This window comes from Cololabis saira, chromosome 8 (assembly GCF_033807715.1).
Source record: "Cololabis saira isolate AMF1-May2022 chromosome 8, fColSai1.1, whole genome shotgun sequence".
NCBI classification, from domain to species: Eukaryota; Metazoa; Chordata; class Actinopteri; order Beloniformes; family Belonidae; genus Cololabis; species Cololabis saira.
Genome location: NC_084594.1, coordinates 22,993,201 through 23,010,340, shown reverse-complemented (window position 1 = coordinate 23,010,340; position 17,140 = coordinate 22,993,201). Strand labels below are relative to the sequence as shown.

Sequence of the window (17,140 nt, the reverse complement as noted above, 5' to 3'; positions counted from 1 at the left end):
CCTTCTTCTGATTGGTTGTCCCTATTTTCTGTTATAACTTTTGAATGGTTTGACATAGAGAGTCGTGGGTGGTGTCATCGAACTCGGTTTTGAGTACTTGACCTTCATTGGTGCAAATTAGCCCCGCCTCTTCTTCTGATTGGTCGATATTTCATAGTTATTATTTTCGGCCATAACTTTTGAATGGTTTGACATAAAGACTCGTGGGTGGTGTCATCGGACATGGTTTTGAATCCCTTGACCATAATTGGTGCAAATCAGCCCCGCCCCTTCTTCTGATTGGTCAATATTTCATAGTTCCTATTTTCTGCCATAACTTTTGAATGGTTTGACATAGAAAGTCGTGGGTGGTGTCATTTCTGATATGCTTATGGGGGGCGGTGGCCATGAGTGCGAGGGCCCGTTCATCGCTGCTTGCAGCGTTAATTGTTATTATTATGAAGGGGAGTTAAGAAATGGGCCAAAAAATTGGAGAGAACTGAAGGGTCCAGGTTCTCTTCAATTTTTTAAAGAGCGGTTAAACAATAGCATGTTACAAAGCTGAAATAACACCTGATCTAAAAGATGCAGTCACCACAGTTACAGTGTTTGATCCAATAACATCAAAAACTCAAGTAAATAAACAAGCAAGGCTGCTGTCAGGGGCCAGTGGTTTGACTATGTTGGACAGATAAGAGAATTTAACTGGTTCAAACTACCAGAGAAAACAGCTGGACACAGAGGAGAGACAGATGGGTCTCTCCTGACTTTTAATTAAATTAATTTTCTAATTAAAATTGAATAAAATGATTATGTAACAGAACAAAAGCAGCACAAACAAATGCACAGAAAGCCCAGGAAAAGCACCAATATATAATGTATCTATTAATTTTCTTGTTCAACTTACTAGTTTTGGGAGAAATTGGCTTTGTCTTAAATTAGTGATGCAACAGCAATAAAAGAAAAAAACATTCCTCACATGAGCACTGACATTGTCACCAACAATAATAATTAAATTACTTTAATTGACAAAAAAACCCAATCGGCTTTAAGCCAACAATGTTTTATACTTTTTGTTTGTGTCATGGAAACAACAGTGCCCAATTGGATAAAAGGATTCCAAGGTTTTTCTGAAGATCAGTCTGAAACTATGTACTTTAACAGTTTATTTGAGACTAGGTTCAGATCCTTGGTGAAAACCTTAAAGGAGCTGTATGTAAGAGCAATAATAAAACGAATCAGAAAATGACCCCGATATGTCAACAGACATTCAAAAATCATGTTAATTTCAACAGCACTCAAGCCAGGATATTCCAGTTTAAAAAGAGGAGTTGCAGCACTCAACTGATGTTTATGTTGTCAATCTACTTGTTTTTTGTTTTGGCCTGAAGCTCCACCCTCCACCTATCTCCCAATCACGAAGTCAGTATTGTTTCTGAAGCTCCACCCTCCACCTATCTCCCAATCACCAAGTCAGTATTGTTTCTGAAGCTCCACCCTCCACCTATCCCCCAATCACCAAGTCAGTATTGTTTCTGAAGCTCCACCCTCCACCTATCTCCCAATCACAAAGTCAGTATCGTTTCGGCATCCGGGTTGCCAGCTCGGCTCTAATTATCGCAGCCATGGCAGCCTACGTTCCTGCTGCATTCTGCAGCCTACCTGGCAACCTCTGGTTGGGGGAGGAGGGGGAGGGTACACGCCGCTCAACAATATTTTGAAAGTGACTGCAGTACCAGTTTTGAGCCAGTTTTGGGCTCCTTTAATTTCCAAGGAACACAATGTAAAAATGAATAGATAGCATACATTGATATGCAAACTGTGGGAGCAAGCTAAATGTTTTCCGTCCCTATTAAATATGGAATTTCTGCTAACCAACCATTTGCAGCCTTTCCTTGTAAGTTTTTTTAAAACAGGTCTGACTGCAGACAGGCTACTTTAGGTTGGTGCAAATGTACAAGTTATCAATTCCCTGTGTTAAACTAAAATAAAAAAAAGATTACAAAAAATAAAATTTTATTTCTAATTTGTCAGACCATGGGGAAGTTTTGCACTTGTAAATTAATCTTAAAGTTTTGTGGATTTTTCTTTTTTTTTTTTTTACATTTTGAAAGGAAAAAAACATTATGAGACATTAAAAAAAAACCTTTAAAAGTAATAGATGCAATAAAATTGCATTTCTTTTTTTCCAGGTGGCCAACCTCCTGCGTTTGTTCCAAATACCTCAGATCAGCTATGCCTCCACAAGTGCAAAGCTCAGTGATAAGACCCGCTATGATTACTTTGCACGCACCGTGCCCCCTGACTTCTACCAGGCCAAGGCCATGGCGGAGATCCTGCGTTACTTCAACTGGACCTACGTGTCAACAGTGGCATCAGAGGGTGATTATGGTGAGACCGGCATAGATGCCTTCCAGCAGGAGGCCCGCACTCGCCAAATCTGCATCGCCACTTCAGCTAAAGTCAGCCGCTCCATGAACCGCCAAGGTTACGAGAATGTGATCCGTTCCTTGCAGCAGAAATCCAATGCCAGGGTGGTCATCCTGTTCACCCGTAGCGAGGACGCCCGTGAGCTACTGGTTGCTGCTGCTCGAATGAATGTCAGCCTCATATGGGTGGCAAGTGATGGATGGGGGGCGCAGGAGAGTCTTGTAAGAGGCAGTGAGACTGCAGCAGAAGGAGCTTTTACCATTGAACTAGCATCCTATCCAATCAGAGAATTTGAGGACTACTTCACCAAGCTGAACCCATACACCAACACGAGGAACCCATGGTTCAAAGAGTTCTGGGAACACCGGTTTGGTTGTAGCCTGCAAGAGCCCGGTTGCAGTGAACACAGCTTACGAGACGGGACTTTTGAGCCGGAGTCCAAGATTATGTTTGTGGTGAATGCTGTCTATGCCATGGCCCATGCTCTGCACAACATGAGACAAGCAGTATGCTCCAACATGTCCAAAGTCTGTGATGCCATGAAACCAGGCAATAACAAAAGATTTTATAAGGACTTCATCTTGAAGACCAGATTTGAAGGTAAGCAAAGCAGTGTACACTAACTCAGATAAAATGCTTCGGTCTAAAGTACGTACTTGACTAATAGTTTTGAAAAAATGGCGACAATGTTTAATCTCATACCACCACCACATACTACCACCAGTATGTAAAACAAATGAGAGCTGCATGACACAGGATCAAGCCTGTTTCGTAGTGCAGAAAAAGCTTTGTAATTAAAAAATAAGCAACATGATCTATGAATTAACATAGAGAGGGTCTATAGAACATTTACTGAAGGTTCAGAGTATGGATAGTAATTTTATGACATCAATTCTTAAAACACTGACAGATGTATTATAGAAGTATAGGCACATAATGAATAATTAACAGATCATGTAAAACAAATCATGGATAGATTCATGTTTGACTCAGTTACTAGTATCTACCCAGTTCCTATGGCTGCAGGACAAGCACAAATGATCACCCCTCCTATCCTGTGCTTGACGGTTTGTGTGGGGTGTGTGCGATGATTTGCTGTGTGGTTTTTACCAAATGTGGAGATGTGTGTTATGACCGAATGACTTCACTTCGGTTTTGACTGTTAAACGAGGATATTTCACTGGTCTAAACTGTACTGCAGTGAACTGTAAGATTCACCATATTAACTAGTGTCTGTAGAATTTAAGATGTCATTCTGCGATTTTTAGCTACCGTAATTCTTTGAGCAGCGTACAATCTCTCCTGGGCAGACTGACTTTCTTTAATGTTTTACACTTTTGAACTGTTTACTGTACTATTATACACTCATTGTTTGAAATTGCCCTTATAACCCTCCCCAGACTGATGTGCAACAACAATTGCTACTTTAGGTTTTTTGCAGATGTTCCTTCTTCTTGGCATTGTGTTGCCACGTACCTGAATACTCCAGATTAGTGAACTTCCAAAACCTTTTCTTTTATAGAAGTGGGTACACCTGCCGATGATCAATCAATCAGGTGTCTTTGATTAGCAGCACTTGGTTGACAGTTACCCTCCTAACTCTTATGGATGCTGTAAGGCTGTTCTATGCAGTTATATGCTCTATTTTGAATGAATCATTTGTTTGGACACACTTCTGAATTTGTTTGAAGGAGAAGGTGTGTCCAAACTTTTGGTCTGTACCGTACATTATAATAGTATAATTTGTCATTATTTATCGTCACAAGTTTGTAATAAAACACTTTAAACATGACTGCATTTTTGTTTCCCTGCAGCTCCATTCAGACCTGCTGACACAGAGAGCATGGTGCGCTTCGACTCTGTTGGTGACAGCATCAGCCGCTACAACATCTTTCATTACTCTAAAGAAGAGGATAAGTTCAGCTACAAGAAAGTTGGCTATTGGGACCAAATACTCACCCTGAACACCACCCTGGTGGCCTGGCATGGCAATGTTCCTCCGACCTCCCAGTGTAGCGACCCCTGCAAGAAGAATGAAGTGAAGAGCATGCAGCCCGGAGATGTGTGCTGCTGGATCTGTATTCCCTGTCAGCCCTACCAGTATCTGCTGGATGAGTTCACCTGCGCTGACTGCAGCTTCGGTCAGTGGCCGCTGGCTAACTTGACTGGCTGCTATAATCTGCCTGAAGAGTACATCCGTTGGGAGGATGCCTGGGCTATTGGGCCTGTAACCATCTCCTGTCTTGGCATATTGTGCACCTTGTCAGTAGTGGGTCTGTTCTTCAAACACAATGAAACACCTGTGGTCAAAGCAAGTGGACGGGAGCTGTCATACATCCTCTTGCTAGGAGTGCTGATGTGCTACAGCATTACTTTCGTCTACATCGCCAAACCTTCCACTACGGTTTGCACGCTACGTCGACTTGGTCTGGGCACTTCATTTGCTGTGTGTTACTCTGCCTTGCTGACCAAAACCAACCGGATTGCTCGGATCTTCAGTGGGGTGAAGGATGGAGCCCAGCGGCCGCGCTTTATCAGCCCAGGCTCCCAAGTAGCAATATGCTGTGCTCTTATCTCCTGCCAGTTGCTGGTTGCTGTTATTTGGCTTGTAGTGGAAGTGCCAGGGGTACGGAAGGAGGTGACCCCAGAGAGGCGAAATGTGGTCACTCTGAAGTGCAACAGCAAGGACACCAGCATGCTTATGTCACTCACCTACAACTGCATCCTCATCATCCTCTGCACTGTTTATGCTTTCAAGACGAGAAAGTGCCCTGAAAACTTCAATGAGGCCAAGTTCATCGGGTTTACAATGTACACCACCTGCATCATCTGGCTTGCCTTCCAGCCTATCTTCTATGTCACTGCCAGTGACTACAGGGTAATTATGAATCACAATTCATAAATTATTTTTATTATGTCATTTAAGCCTTTAAAGTTTATATCTCAAGAAATTTCTGCAGCCCATAGTTGTAGAATGTGAACAGAGGCTGTAAATGACACCATTGTGTATTTATCCAAAAGGTTTTATTCGCACATTCCATTTGATCTCCATCACCTAGATTCATGAAAGGTTTTCTTTCCGTGTGGGCTGAAAGATCTTTCAAGACAAGAACAAAGACTCTGGAGACAGATCAGCCTAGATAAACCGTCAGAAATAATTAATAACAGTCAAACTAATTCGTTGAATCAAAACATTTCAGGTGCTAATAGAGATGTCATATTCATTTCTGTAGTGCAACTGGCCCTATGTGGTGAGCTCACACTCCCTAAAGTGTAAACAGGAATGGCAAGTGCACTTTGCTTTGTGGTGCCCCCCTCCCACACTCCACCCTTTCACCCTCTGTCATTGTCTTGGGAAATAAAACATATTTGTTGCCAACAGCTAAATTTAGCGCAGCACGCAAATGGCGATGTGTAAATGAGTGGAATATGGATTCAGAAATTGCTTGCATTGTTATATTACACTAGGATCCAATTTAGAACATTTCTTTCTAAGTGCAGGTGCCATTTCATATTTTTCTCAATGCACTCATGGTGAAATAAATAATGGGAATAATAGAAAACATTAGACACAAAACTGACAAAACATATACGGCAAGTGCCTGCGGCAGACCTGAGGCTACTGCCACAGCATTTTGGTCAAAGTATGCATCAGGTATTGTTGTGCAAACAGCTGTGAGGGAGGTCTGGGGTCCCACTAGCTTTGTCTCATAATGACGTTCCTCGGGCTCTTTGTGTCTGTCTGTCAAGTTCTTGCAGCACCTAAATCATCAACTGAAGACTACCTTTACTGATACACAGATTCATTAAAATAATAAGATGTTTGGCATTGCAGCAGAGCTCTTGACACTTTGGTTATATGTGACAACAATAATAATAGCTGTGGGTTTATTTGATGCTAATCAAATTAAATTCAAGTTGTATAACACAGAATTAATCTAAGAAGAGCATGAAGACAGACAGACAGACAGACAGACAGACAGACAGACAGACAGACAGACAGACAGACAGACAGACAGACAGACAGACAGATAAACACCCCTCTTCTCTTATTAACAGAAGATGTTGAATTTGAATTATTTATATCTAATCTTCCTATGGATTTCTTGAATTTTCTTGTTTAATTTAACAATATCACTGCAGACACGTGGGTTCCTGCAGTATGTGCAGAGCTTGATTAAATATTCATCTTTCTTGTTAAACAGATTTTTAAAGTGTTAGTGTTAATTTAGTCAGTTTAAATGCTAGATTGCTAGATACCAAGAAATGTTAAAACTAATAGAATCAATATACCTATGTCACGACTGACTTCAAATGCAAATGCATCTCTAAAATCTATGTAAATATATACAGTACTTGGTTATAAACATACATGAAGTACACATAGCCAAGAAATGAATAAAGAAATAGAAAAGGAAGCCCAATTAAATCAGTAGAAAGCCTAACCTCATGCTCTGGCGGTTTAAAAGTAAAAACATCAAAGTCTTCACATAGTGCTTTCTAATTAATTGCAGAGAGTGTTAAAAGGAAATTTCTGCTAAAAAAGATATTTCGTTTGCTGGAAAGAGATTAGGGGCTAAAGATGAAGAAATGTTACAGACTGTCCTGTTGGTGCCCACGTCGGTGGTCGTTATTGAAGTTAATATATGTAACAAATTCCCATATTTCTGCAGTGCTTTTGTTGTTCAGGGTGTTTGAGGAGTTTCCCTCCACGCTGGTTCTGCAGAAACAGATTCCTAGACTGCAGGGGTAGCCAGTGTGGTGGGAAGAAATGGAGCTCAGAAAGATGACCCCAGCAGTCAGCTCACATTAGCAGCAATGACTAACAGGGCCCTGACTTTCAGGGACAGCCAGCTGTGCTTATCCCCTATCCTTTTTTTTTTTACGAAATTGCCTCTCTCTTGTATCCGCACACATACAAATTCACTAGTAGAACAGCCAACATGGACGCTTCACGCATGCATCCATAATTTAAAATGGAAATTTGTCCAACAGTGCAAGAATCATAGCAATATATTGCATAAAAGGACATACGAGAGCTCTGCCCTTGATGTTGCTACAGAATCAGCAATATTCTTCAAATGTAATACGTTCTCGATGCATTTAAATGCTCAAATGTTTAACATGCTCAAGTAGATTGGAAATGTGATCATTTCAGTTTTTGCATACATTTTTACTGCTCAATTATGAATTCTTCATCCATATGCAATATTTCTACTCACAGATAAAATGTATCTCTCATGCCATGTTTGACTTTTGGGAATGACTAAAGTAGGGATAAAAGGAAACGTACTTCTTGGATTAAAGGTGTGAAAGTAACGAAGTAAGTAAAGAAATAACATTTTAGAGGAAACTGATTGATCAAAAGCCATTAAGGGTGCATATATGAAAAGCGCTGCCTGGGTCCAGGTGGCCTCTGAACACATTTCAATCCTTTTGAAGACAAAATTATAAAATTCAAATGCAGGCCGCTACATTCATAATTACACACTTGTTCTCTCTTTGAAGGTGCAGACCACCACCATGTGCATCTCTGTCAGCCTCAGTGGATCAGTGGTTCTTGGCTGCCTCTTTGCACCGAAAATCCACATCATCCTGTTCCAGCCTCAGAAAAATGTGGCCACGCTCAGAGTCACAGCCAACCGCTTCAGTGCCACAGTGTCTACTTCCGCCTCCGCTCCTGGCTCCAACTACTCAAAAGGTGCAAATATACGCTAACTGCATCTATTGCTAATTGCAGATTCTTAAACAACCCCCCCTCCCCTCCAATGGTTTTTATGATGTAATGTAATTTTGATTATGTATCATCCCACATGAAATGGATAATTTGTACATTTCTGAAGGCACCAGTACAGCTACTGCTCTGACAATGTCTTTCAGAAAAGACTTACTTGGCTTGTTTCAGGGAGAAAATGTCAAACAGTGTAACTGTTCGATAATATTTGGTACTTTATGAAACAAAAAATATGAACAAGGGATAACATGTTCACCTATTTCCAAACCTTTAAGAAAAAAATGTCTAAAATAAGTTTCTTCTGGAGGGCGGCTGGACTCTCCTTTCTCCGCCCAGAGATAGGGGTAGAAGTTCAGTCTGCTCCTCCACATCAGCTGATGTGGTTTATACATCTGGCTCATAAGATTCCTCTTGGACACCTCCCTGGGGAGGTATTTCAGGCATGTCAAACTAGAAAGAGACCCTGAGGCAGACCCAGGACCAGCTGGAGAGATTATATATAACTCCCAGTTGGCCTGGGAAGAGCTGGAGGAGGTAGCTGCAGAGAGGGAGGTCTGGGCCTCTCTGCTTAGGCCGTTACCCCATGACCCAAACCCGGATGAGTGGAAATGGATGGATGGATAGATGGACAAAAAGATAAACACAAATGCTATTGTGCAATAGTATCTGTCATTCACTCCCGGGGAGTTCAAACATGTAAACCTGTAACAGCAGCTTGTCTGATGTTACTGTTTCTTTTTTTTCCTCTTCTTAGGTTAAATAATGATTCATGAATTCACATTTTACTAAAGGAAATACAACTTTATGAAAGTAATAAATTGCTGTCAATCTTCTTGGAATAAAGGTAGATAAATACTGTCAACAAGTACCATATTTTCTGGACTATAAGCCGCACCTGTTTATCCGCTCTATTTTTAAAAAAACAATAAAAAAAAGATATACAAGCCGCACCTGTATATAAGCCGCATCCGCTCTATTAAAAAAAAAAAAAAAAAAAAAGATATGCAAGCCGCAGATATTTATGTTGTTAGTTTAGATATTTACCACATTTACAGAACCATTTTGAACTGTAAATGATGTACATGTTTGTACCTAAATAAATCCTTTCCTAACAGTGTCTTTTAACATGGCAGTAACTTTGCTGATTAAAACTGGACAGAACCAAGAGAAAATAACCAGTATTTATTTATCTATCTGTTTGAAATCTGCTTCTACCTACTTCCATCTGCTAAAGAAGAAGTAGCGTATTCCTCTTTGCATTTATTTTGTCTTAGTTTTTATTCTAATTCCGGTTAGCACTCTCCCTAGCGGTGGAAAAATCCACAGAATAGCCTCACCTTTGTATAAGCTGCATGGTTCAAAACCTATGAAAAAAGTAGCGGCTTATAGTCCAGAAAATACGATATATAAAAAAATTATGTATTAAAAAAAAATGAATAAAAAAAAAAAAGCCTACCTAATGCCACTACTCTCACTCCCTTAGGATCAGCCTCCAACTACGTCCCTGCGGTTTGTAACGGCCGTGAAGTGGTGGACTCTACAACGTCCTCTTTGTGAAAAAGCAGCTCATCTTATCAGTCACCCCTCAGTCAGACAGGGCTGTGTGCGACTGACCCTCACACCATCTCACGCGTCGCAGAGACACCTGTCAGGACAGAATGAGTGAAGCAGCAAGAGTAACTGGAACCGTGAAGGCTAACTGATGTTTTTGCATCGAGCAGTATGTATGAACTGTAAAGACCTTTTCTTTTTTTTGTATAGATTTAAAACGCTGTAATCTCCATGATTTACAGGTAGATGTGGTACATAAACCGTGCCTTGTCCTAAAAGAGTCTTGTTGTCAAATGGGTGGTTGTGAAGCAGTAGTACTAAGGATGTTCTTATCTTGTCCTAATAGTGCTGTGACTATATCCAATGTTGTAGATATTGTGCAAAAAAAATATAAAGCTGAAGCTGTGAAATAAATTAAGCTCTCTATTAAAATGTGACTAACCATTGTTAAAAGATGAAAACTAGGTAACTAGGCAACATTAAGACCATGTATTGATTTAGACTAGTGAAAAGGTATGTGCTTTATTGTAATTTATGTAAATAGTATGTTTTTAATATTAAAAGACTGAATTGCAGTGGCTCCAAACTTAATTTCTTCACCCTTTGGTATTTTTTTCCTTCGTTTTGAAATGTATTCTGCTTTTTTCCTTCCCCCTTTTCATTTCAACATGATGACCAAACAGGTAGTTGATGCTACATTTGTTAACTAGTTGAATCATTCAATAGCAGGCAAAACACATTTAAAAAAAAAAAGAAAAAAAGATCATGGGGAAACTTCACAGTCAACACTTGCATGGGACAAATATACCCTGGGTTTTTATTATTGAGATTGATTTAAAAAGAAAGGGGCAAAACAGACAATATATGTCAAGTTATCAAAACATTTTATTTACAAAAATTCATTATTTAGTCATTTTGGCTTCTTCTGGATTAGGTTTCCTTTTAAGTGGAATGATATAGATCCCATTTTTGGCATCTTTGATTCTCCACCAGCGACCCAACCTGTAAACATGCCACAAATGTGAAAGGAAATTAAAATTACATTATCAGCTACAATCATGACACATAACTAAAAAAAAAAATAAATAAAAAAAAAAGGATTTTATGTCAGACAATAAAATCATAATATACTGCCAAATATTAAAAAAGCACATACCATTGTGATATGAACACAAATATTGTATACTACAGTCAAATAATCATGCACTTCCCAGGTGTCTTGGACTTAACAATATTGCAGAATGTACAGAAAATTATATAAAAAAAAAAACCTTCTACAGATATATGCCCTTTAGCTCAGATATCAAGCTATCCTAAAAGCAATAAGCAACAGAATATAAACATCAATCCCTCTTGCTGCCTGGAGAGTTTTGTAGAAAATGTCAATCTTTCCACTAAAACCTCGTCTCATCCTCTGGGGAGACTGGAAGCGTAAAATTAAAACATTTGGGAGACTAAACCATCAGATTTAACTGTAAATAACTCGCATTACATTATTTATTAAAAAAAAAAAAAGATACAAAAAATCTTGCTTTATGGTACAGTATAATAAATGCAGTATAGTTCGACTTCATTTCTGTTTTTTGTTAATCAATGTATTCTTACTTCCGTTATCTGTGTCTTATCTGAATTTTTTTTTTTAAGACTGAAGTTAGGTGGCTGCATGAAGCAACACTGCCATCTGGTGGAAGTTCCAATCATTACACATAAACTTGCACTGAAGTTCATTAGTTATCAGGAAGTCTGCAGACAGTTTCCATTTCTATTGAAATATTGTATGAGCTTAGTTCGTTACCTGTGTTCCTGTCCGATGCCGGCTACCAAGAACTGACCGGAGCTTGAAAACTTCAAACTATTGACAAATCCGGACTGGAAAGGAAAATACAAGACGATAATTTTTACGTACATATTTAGACAAGACTTTTTGCTGCTTTGCGCTCAGGAAGAAAGGGGTGACGAACTTACCACTGGAACACTGAATAGAAGCTCCAACCCACGATAGTTCTGGCCACACTTCCACACATTCACCTGCGAGTTGTGCGAACCTGCACAGAAGAACCATTATACGTCAATAATATCTGTACACATCTCTAAAGACACACCATAGATAACGCTAAAAGTAGCTTTTGTACTGTTAATATGGATAACTTCATCACAAACATCACATACTGAATAAATGTCTGTTTATAAATGACAGCTGTGAAAAGGTGTAATAGGTGCACCCTGCAAACAATCCTGTTACTAAAAAGCTTTAGAAGGACTCTAAGAGGACTCTCACAGCCGGAGGCACCTGAGGCAACGGTATCGGAGTTCTGAAGGGCTGCTACTGAGGCCACCCAATGAGGCTGCTCCAGCCCTACATCGCCATGGCAACCATGAGCCTTCTTCACTGTGCTGAGAGGCTTCTTCTTGTTGACACTCCAAAGAGACACTGAGCTGCAGTGGTTGAGAAAATTGAGGTAAGGTAGAAAAGAGAAACATTTAAATCGGTTTGCAAAATGAAGACTGAAAAAAATAATAAAAATAAATAAATAATATATATATATATATATATATATATACACCCCCCCCCCAGCAAAATAATAATGGCAACTTACCCATCATCAGCTCCTGTTATCATGTGCTCCTCATTTATGAGCTGGATACAATCAATTGAACCACTGAGGGAGAAATAAAGCCAAATCAGTATACCAGTCTCTCATCACCCAAATTTTTTTTTAAAGTGGAGAGAATTTAATGATGCCTTTAAAAATGCATTTTGCCACAAGTAATAATTTTCAAAAAGCTGCTGATTGTTTGCAGAGTGGTTGTGTATTGTTGACAATGACTGACTTACAAATATCATGGTTTCATGCAATGAATCTGTTTTCAATTATCAGGGAAATTTCAGCTGCTGATGTCATCATCTCAACATTGTCTTATTTTAATTTTCTTAACATTTTTTTCTGCACTTCTTTTTTTAATCCAATAAAACAATTCCTATTAATCGTGTGTATATGGGGTTTTGATCTACAACAAAACAAAATAATTTGCCAACACAACAATAAAATTCAACATACTTGAACAACCCACTTTAGCGTGCTCCTTTTAATTGAGCTCAATGCAAGTCTGTTTTGATGTCATTTATGTTTATAATAATATTATACCCGTTCTTGTGCTCTTTTTCTACCTCTCCTGTGTTTGCGATGTAATAAAAGTGAGAATGAAAGAGACAGTATTTTTATGAAAAAAATCATCATGCCGAGAACTCCATCTAAAACCAAAGATATCTGAAATGTGGCAGCATCCTCTTGACCTAGCAGGAGCCCACAGTATGAACCTGACAGCACATGTTAAAGCATTTAAAGTGCTCCCTCAAGTTTCCACATATATGAACACTCACTCATGTCCATGAAACACCAGCTGAGACTCCTCAGCTATCTTCCAAACTCTCACGGTGCCGTCCCGTCCCCCTGCCGTCACACAGCATTCCCGGCTCAGACTGTCCAGCCCTGTAATGGCGTCCTGGTGGCCAAAGCTACAGAAATTCACAAGCCGTATTAAATTCAATTAGAGGACAATAATGAGAACCATAGTTCACACACACACACACACACACACACACACACACACACACACACACACACACACACACACACACACACACACACACACACACACACACACACACACACACACACACACACACACACACACACACACACACACACACACACACACACACACACACACACACACACACACACACACACACACACACACACACACACACACACACACAGAGCATATAACCGGAAGTGCTTGTGCAGTGAAATATATATATGCATGCATGTATAATCTCTGTTACTTACAGAGTTTCCACGTATGCGTTCTCGTCCACATTCCACACCTTGACCGAGCGGTCTTGAGAAGCGCTGTACAGATCATGGGTTCCTTTCCTGAACGATAGACCCTAAGAAGGAAAAATGAAACGTATTAAAACCACCACAGGCAGATCCTCACAAGCTTAATGGAACTGTCATGAGGGAGACTGAGAACTTACCGACACAGGGCCTTTGTGTCCTGTAAATTTAAATAGATGTTTGCATGTTTCAGCCTCCCAGATCATGATAAGTTTGTTCATGTCTCCAGTAGCCTGAAAAGAAAGTTGATACTGTTGCAATCAACTCTGACACTTCAGTAAGACTGACATAATTCGACATAAAAATGTTTCCTCACCAAGTATTTTCCATCTGAAGATATGGCCATACACAGGATGTGAGCCGTGTGTCCGATATGGCGATCTTCCGTACCTTTCCTGCCACCAGGTATTGTGTGCAGCTTCTTTCCACTCTCAACGTCCCCTGAATTGAAAAAAAGAAAAACCTAGTTTTAGTTTTGTAGAGCTGTGCAAGTGCAATTAAAACATTTGAGTTTCAAAGGTTTTCCTTGATACAAACATTTTATCACGGAGCAGTCTTTGGCAGCAGAAAATATGCATTTGTCATCAGGGGTTACGACAAGACAGGTAATTGGAAGTTTGTGTCCTCTCAACACCCTGATATCTGAAGCATCTGGTGCTACGAGCTACAAGAAAGAAAGAAAACATAATTAAAGTGAGCATGTTCAGCTTTGTTATTTCTCCAAGGATACTGGACTTGCAGCAAGACTCGAGTTATGAAAATTCTAATACTTACATCTTTAGCAATGAGCCGTTGGAGCTTTCCTTTCTGTTCAAGCTGAAGGAAACAATCACATGCACAGAAAAATCAACATCACAGAAAAGACAATAACTAACAGGCAATACAAAAGAATCGAGGCCTGATCCAACATGCTTTCAGCACAGTTTTATGTTTGTTTTTTTAAATGAAACTATTACTCTAAATGAGTTAATCCGACAGCAACTGAAGATGCCTGTAACGTTGTCATAACTTGATGGACACTCTGATGCTTTCCTATAATAATCTGCAGAGGAAGTAATAGTAGACAAACAACAAATTTTAACGTAGGAGTTGTGAGTGTAACTGTATTGTTTTGTATTTCCCAAAGTAATCCCTCATCAATGTGGTGACATCACCTCTTCATGAAAGGCAGTTTTTAATGCAGTCCTCTCTGTCTGAGGTATGTGAGAAAACAGGTGTCCATCTTAAAATTGTGCCCTCATCCTTTACAGATTTATCGACTCCATTAATGATATCTTGCACTGCAGATGGAAAAATGTAGCTTCAAATATTTCTTTCTTAACATTTCACCCCCCCCCCCCCCCCCCCCCCCCCCCCCCTCATACATAGGTTGATAAACTAGAGTTCACCTGCCCATCATTTCATTTCAAATACTGAGCTTTTCATGGATACCACATGTTAAAATGTAGTATGATTCTTAATAACCCATTTAAAACCTCATAATTGCCTCCATACTGCATTCAATAGTGTTCTTAAAAAGGAACAGAAAGACAAATATTAAGCAAATTATTTGTATCTCTATTGAATGTCATATAAAACTTCTAGGCCAGTGGTCTTCAGCCCTGATCCTCTAAATCTGCTGTCCTGCATGTTTTAGATGTTTCCACGCTTGAGCACACCATGACACAAATGACTATGTCATTAACAGACTTGTGAAGACCTTGATGACAAGATGGCCGGGGTAGTAGACCACTGTTCTTCACCACGACATTCCTTCTAAGAGGTTTGCATTTACAAAAGGATTATGAAAGCAGGAGGAGACACATTACTGCTGATCTCTCTGCACCCTCTCACACAACACATTTACACTTACCACTTCTTCTTGAAGCCTTCCTGCCACAAGATCTGTCTCAAAGGACTCATCATCTGCTTTATTTTCCTCTGATGGAACAAAAAACTCTGTTAAAATCTCAAATCAAAGAGTGTAATGTGACGTGATAAAACCGTGTAGAAAGGTTTACCCTCTTCCTTCAGCTGGTCCAGGTACAGTTTAGCTAATCTAAGCTTCTTATCTTGTGGAGTTTCATCAAAATCATTCTCCGCATGGACTTGCCTCTTCTTGGACACTACAGGACTATGAAACGAAACGATGTCATAATTCATAAGAGAAGTTTCCCATAACCGTTTATGCAAGTGGGGGGGAAACGCACCAGATGAAAAAAGAAAGAAAAAAAAAAAAAGAAAAAAAAAAAAAATCACCTTTCTGTTTCAGAATCGCTGGAAATCTCCTCGTTGTATTTGGCATTGGGCTTCTTTGCTCGTAGTTTGTTCTTTCCATCAGCACCCCCATCACCCTGCACAAGAAGACAGAAGGGCTTTAATACGCAGAGGTGTCAAAAGTATTCACATTCATTACTCAGGTAGAAGTATAGATACTAGAGTTTAAAAATACTCCTGTAGAAGTATCAACTCAAGTTTCTTACTCAAGTAAAAGTATAAAAGTAATGGTTTCAAAACTACTTAAAGTATAAAAGTAAAAGTAATGTAAGGGGGAAAAAAGACATTAAGGAAAAAAACGATTGAAAATGAATGCATCTTAGTATAATGCAAATATATTAAAGAACCATATATGTGTACTATTGAGCATTAACATGTATTTCAGAGAGCAGACGATATGATGACTAGTTGCCTATAAGTATTGTAATGCTGCAAAAAATCAAACTTCAGAGGCATGTTGTCATTTATCCTAACCTTTATTGGAATGTACATCCAAGTTTAGTTGCAGGAATCTGAGGGCAACGGATGTAAGAACAAAACTGGACAAGAACATCTGAAACAACCACAACCAAATTCACTCTATCCGGATGGAGCAATTTAACTGGATAGTTTTTTGTTTAAAGGCCGAAATGAAATAGAGTAACGAGGCTGTTTTTTAAAATATAAGGAGTAAAAAGTACAGATAATTGCATGAAAATGTAAGGAGTAAAAGTAAAAAGTCGTCTGAAAAATAATTACTCCAGTGAAGTATAGATAACCAAAATTTCTACTTAAGTAAGGTAACGAAGTATTTGTACTTTGTTACTTTACACCTCTGTTAATACGTTAATAAATGTGTAGGTTACGTGTGATTATAGATAGTCTGCTGACCAGTAAACGTGATTTAGCTCGCTTGCTAACAGAGTTAACTCACCTTTCGTTTTGGCGCTGCTCCGTTTGCCCCCTTCGTGGTTAGTTTGGGCTTTGATTTTGTTTTTATGAAAAATGATGAAGACATTGTGGCATAGCACTGGACGAAAATGTAGATTAATTACAGCTATCTGTAGACTGTCTAACTTATATTCAGAGGCAAATCAACACTGAACCCACGTGTGCAGGCTCAACCAAACTTGATTATCAAGACCCGCTTCGAGCGCAATCTGATTGGCCAACAGGCGTATTTATTTCAAAATGTCCCGCCCCTTTTCAGAAATCTTTATTCTCATTGGTTAAAATCAGAAAATGGGCTGAACAGGAAATAGTACTGGAGCGAAATGTTTCCGTCGGCGGAAAAGTTTTCTCATCTTAG

General features: G+C 39.3%; 2 protein-coding genes across 3 annotated transcripts in view; one reads left to right on the top strand and one right to left on the bottom strand.

Annotated features, from left to right (window-relative positions):
• grm2b (glutamate receptor, metabotropic 2b) overlaps positions 1-10,245 on the top strand; it is a 39,147-nt gene extending 28,902 nt beyond the window's left edge. The window contains exons 3-6 of the mRNA XM_061727294.1: positions 2,172-3,009; positions 4,224-5,287; positions 7,918-8,110; positions 9,627-10,245. Of these exons, the coding sequence (XP_061583278.1) occupies positions 2,172-3,009; positions 4,224-5,287; positions 7,918-8,110; positions 9,627-9,700 (2,169 nt within the window). The 3' untranslated portion in view covers positions 9,701-10,245. The remainder of the gene's footprint in view (positions 1-2,171; positions 3,010-4,223; positions 5,288-7,917; positions 8,111-9,626) is intronic.
• A 271-nt stretch (positions 10,246-10,516) lies between these two features.
• On the bottom strand, positions 10,517-17,115 carry rrp9 (ribosomal RNA processing 9, U3 small nucleolar RNA binding protein). Of its 2 annotated transcripts, none has more exons than XM_061727295.1 (15): positions 16,766-17,115; positions 15,835-15,929; positions 15,597-15,709; positions 15,449-15,516; positions 14,371-14,412; positions 14,134-14,260; positions 13,913-14,037; positions 13,737-13,829; positions 13,546-13,646; positions 13,077-13,211; positions 12,292-12,354; positions 11,973-12,130; positions 11,660-11,739; positions 11,490-11,563; positions 10,517-10,696 (listed from the first exon to the last, which is right to left on the bottom strand). In XM_061727295.1, the coding sequence occupies exons 1-15, from the start codon at positions 16,847-16,849 to the stop codon at positions 10,597-10,599; spliced, it is 1,458 nt and encodes a 485-aa protein (XP_061583279.1). In that variant the 5' UTR covers positions 16,850-17,115; the 3' UTR covers positions 10,517-10,596. The 2 variants fall into 2 exon arrangements, with proteins under 2 accessions (XP_061583279.1, XP_061583280.1); XM_061727296.1 differs by having other exon boundaries at positions 10,519-10,696; positions 11,985-12,130; positions 16,766-17,106.
• Positions 17,116-17,140: the final 25 nt, after the last annotated feature.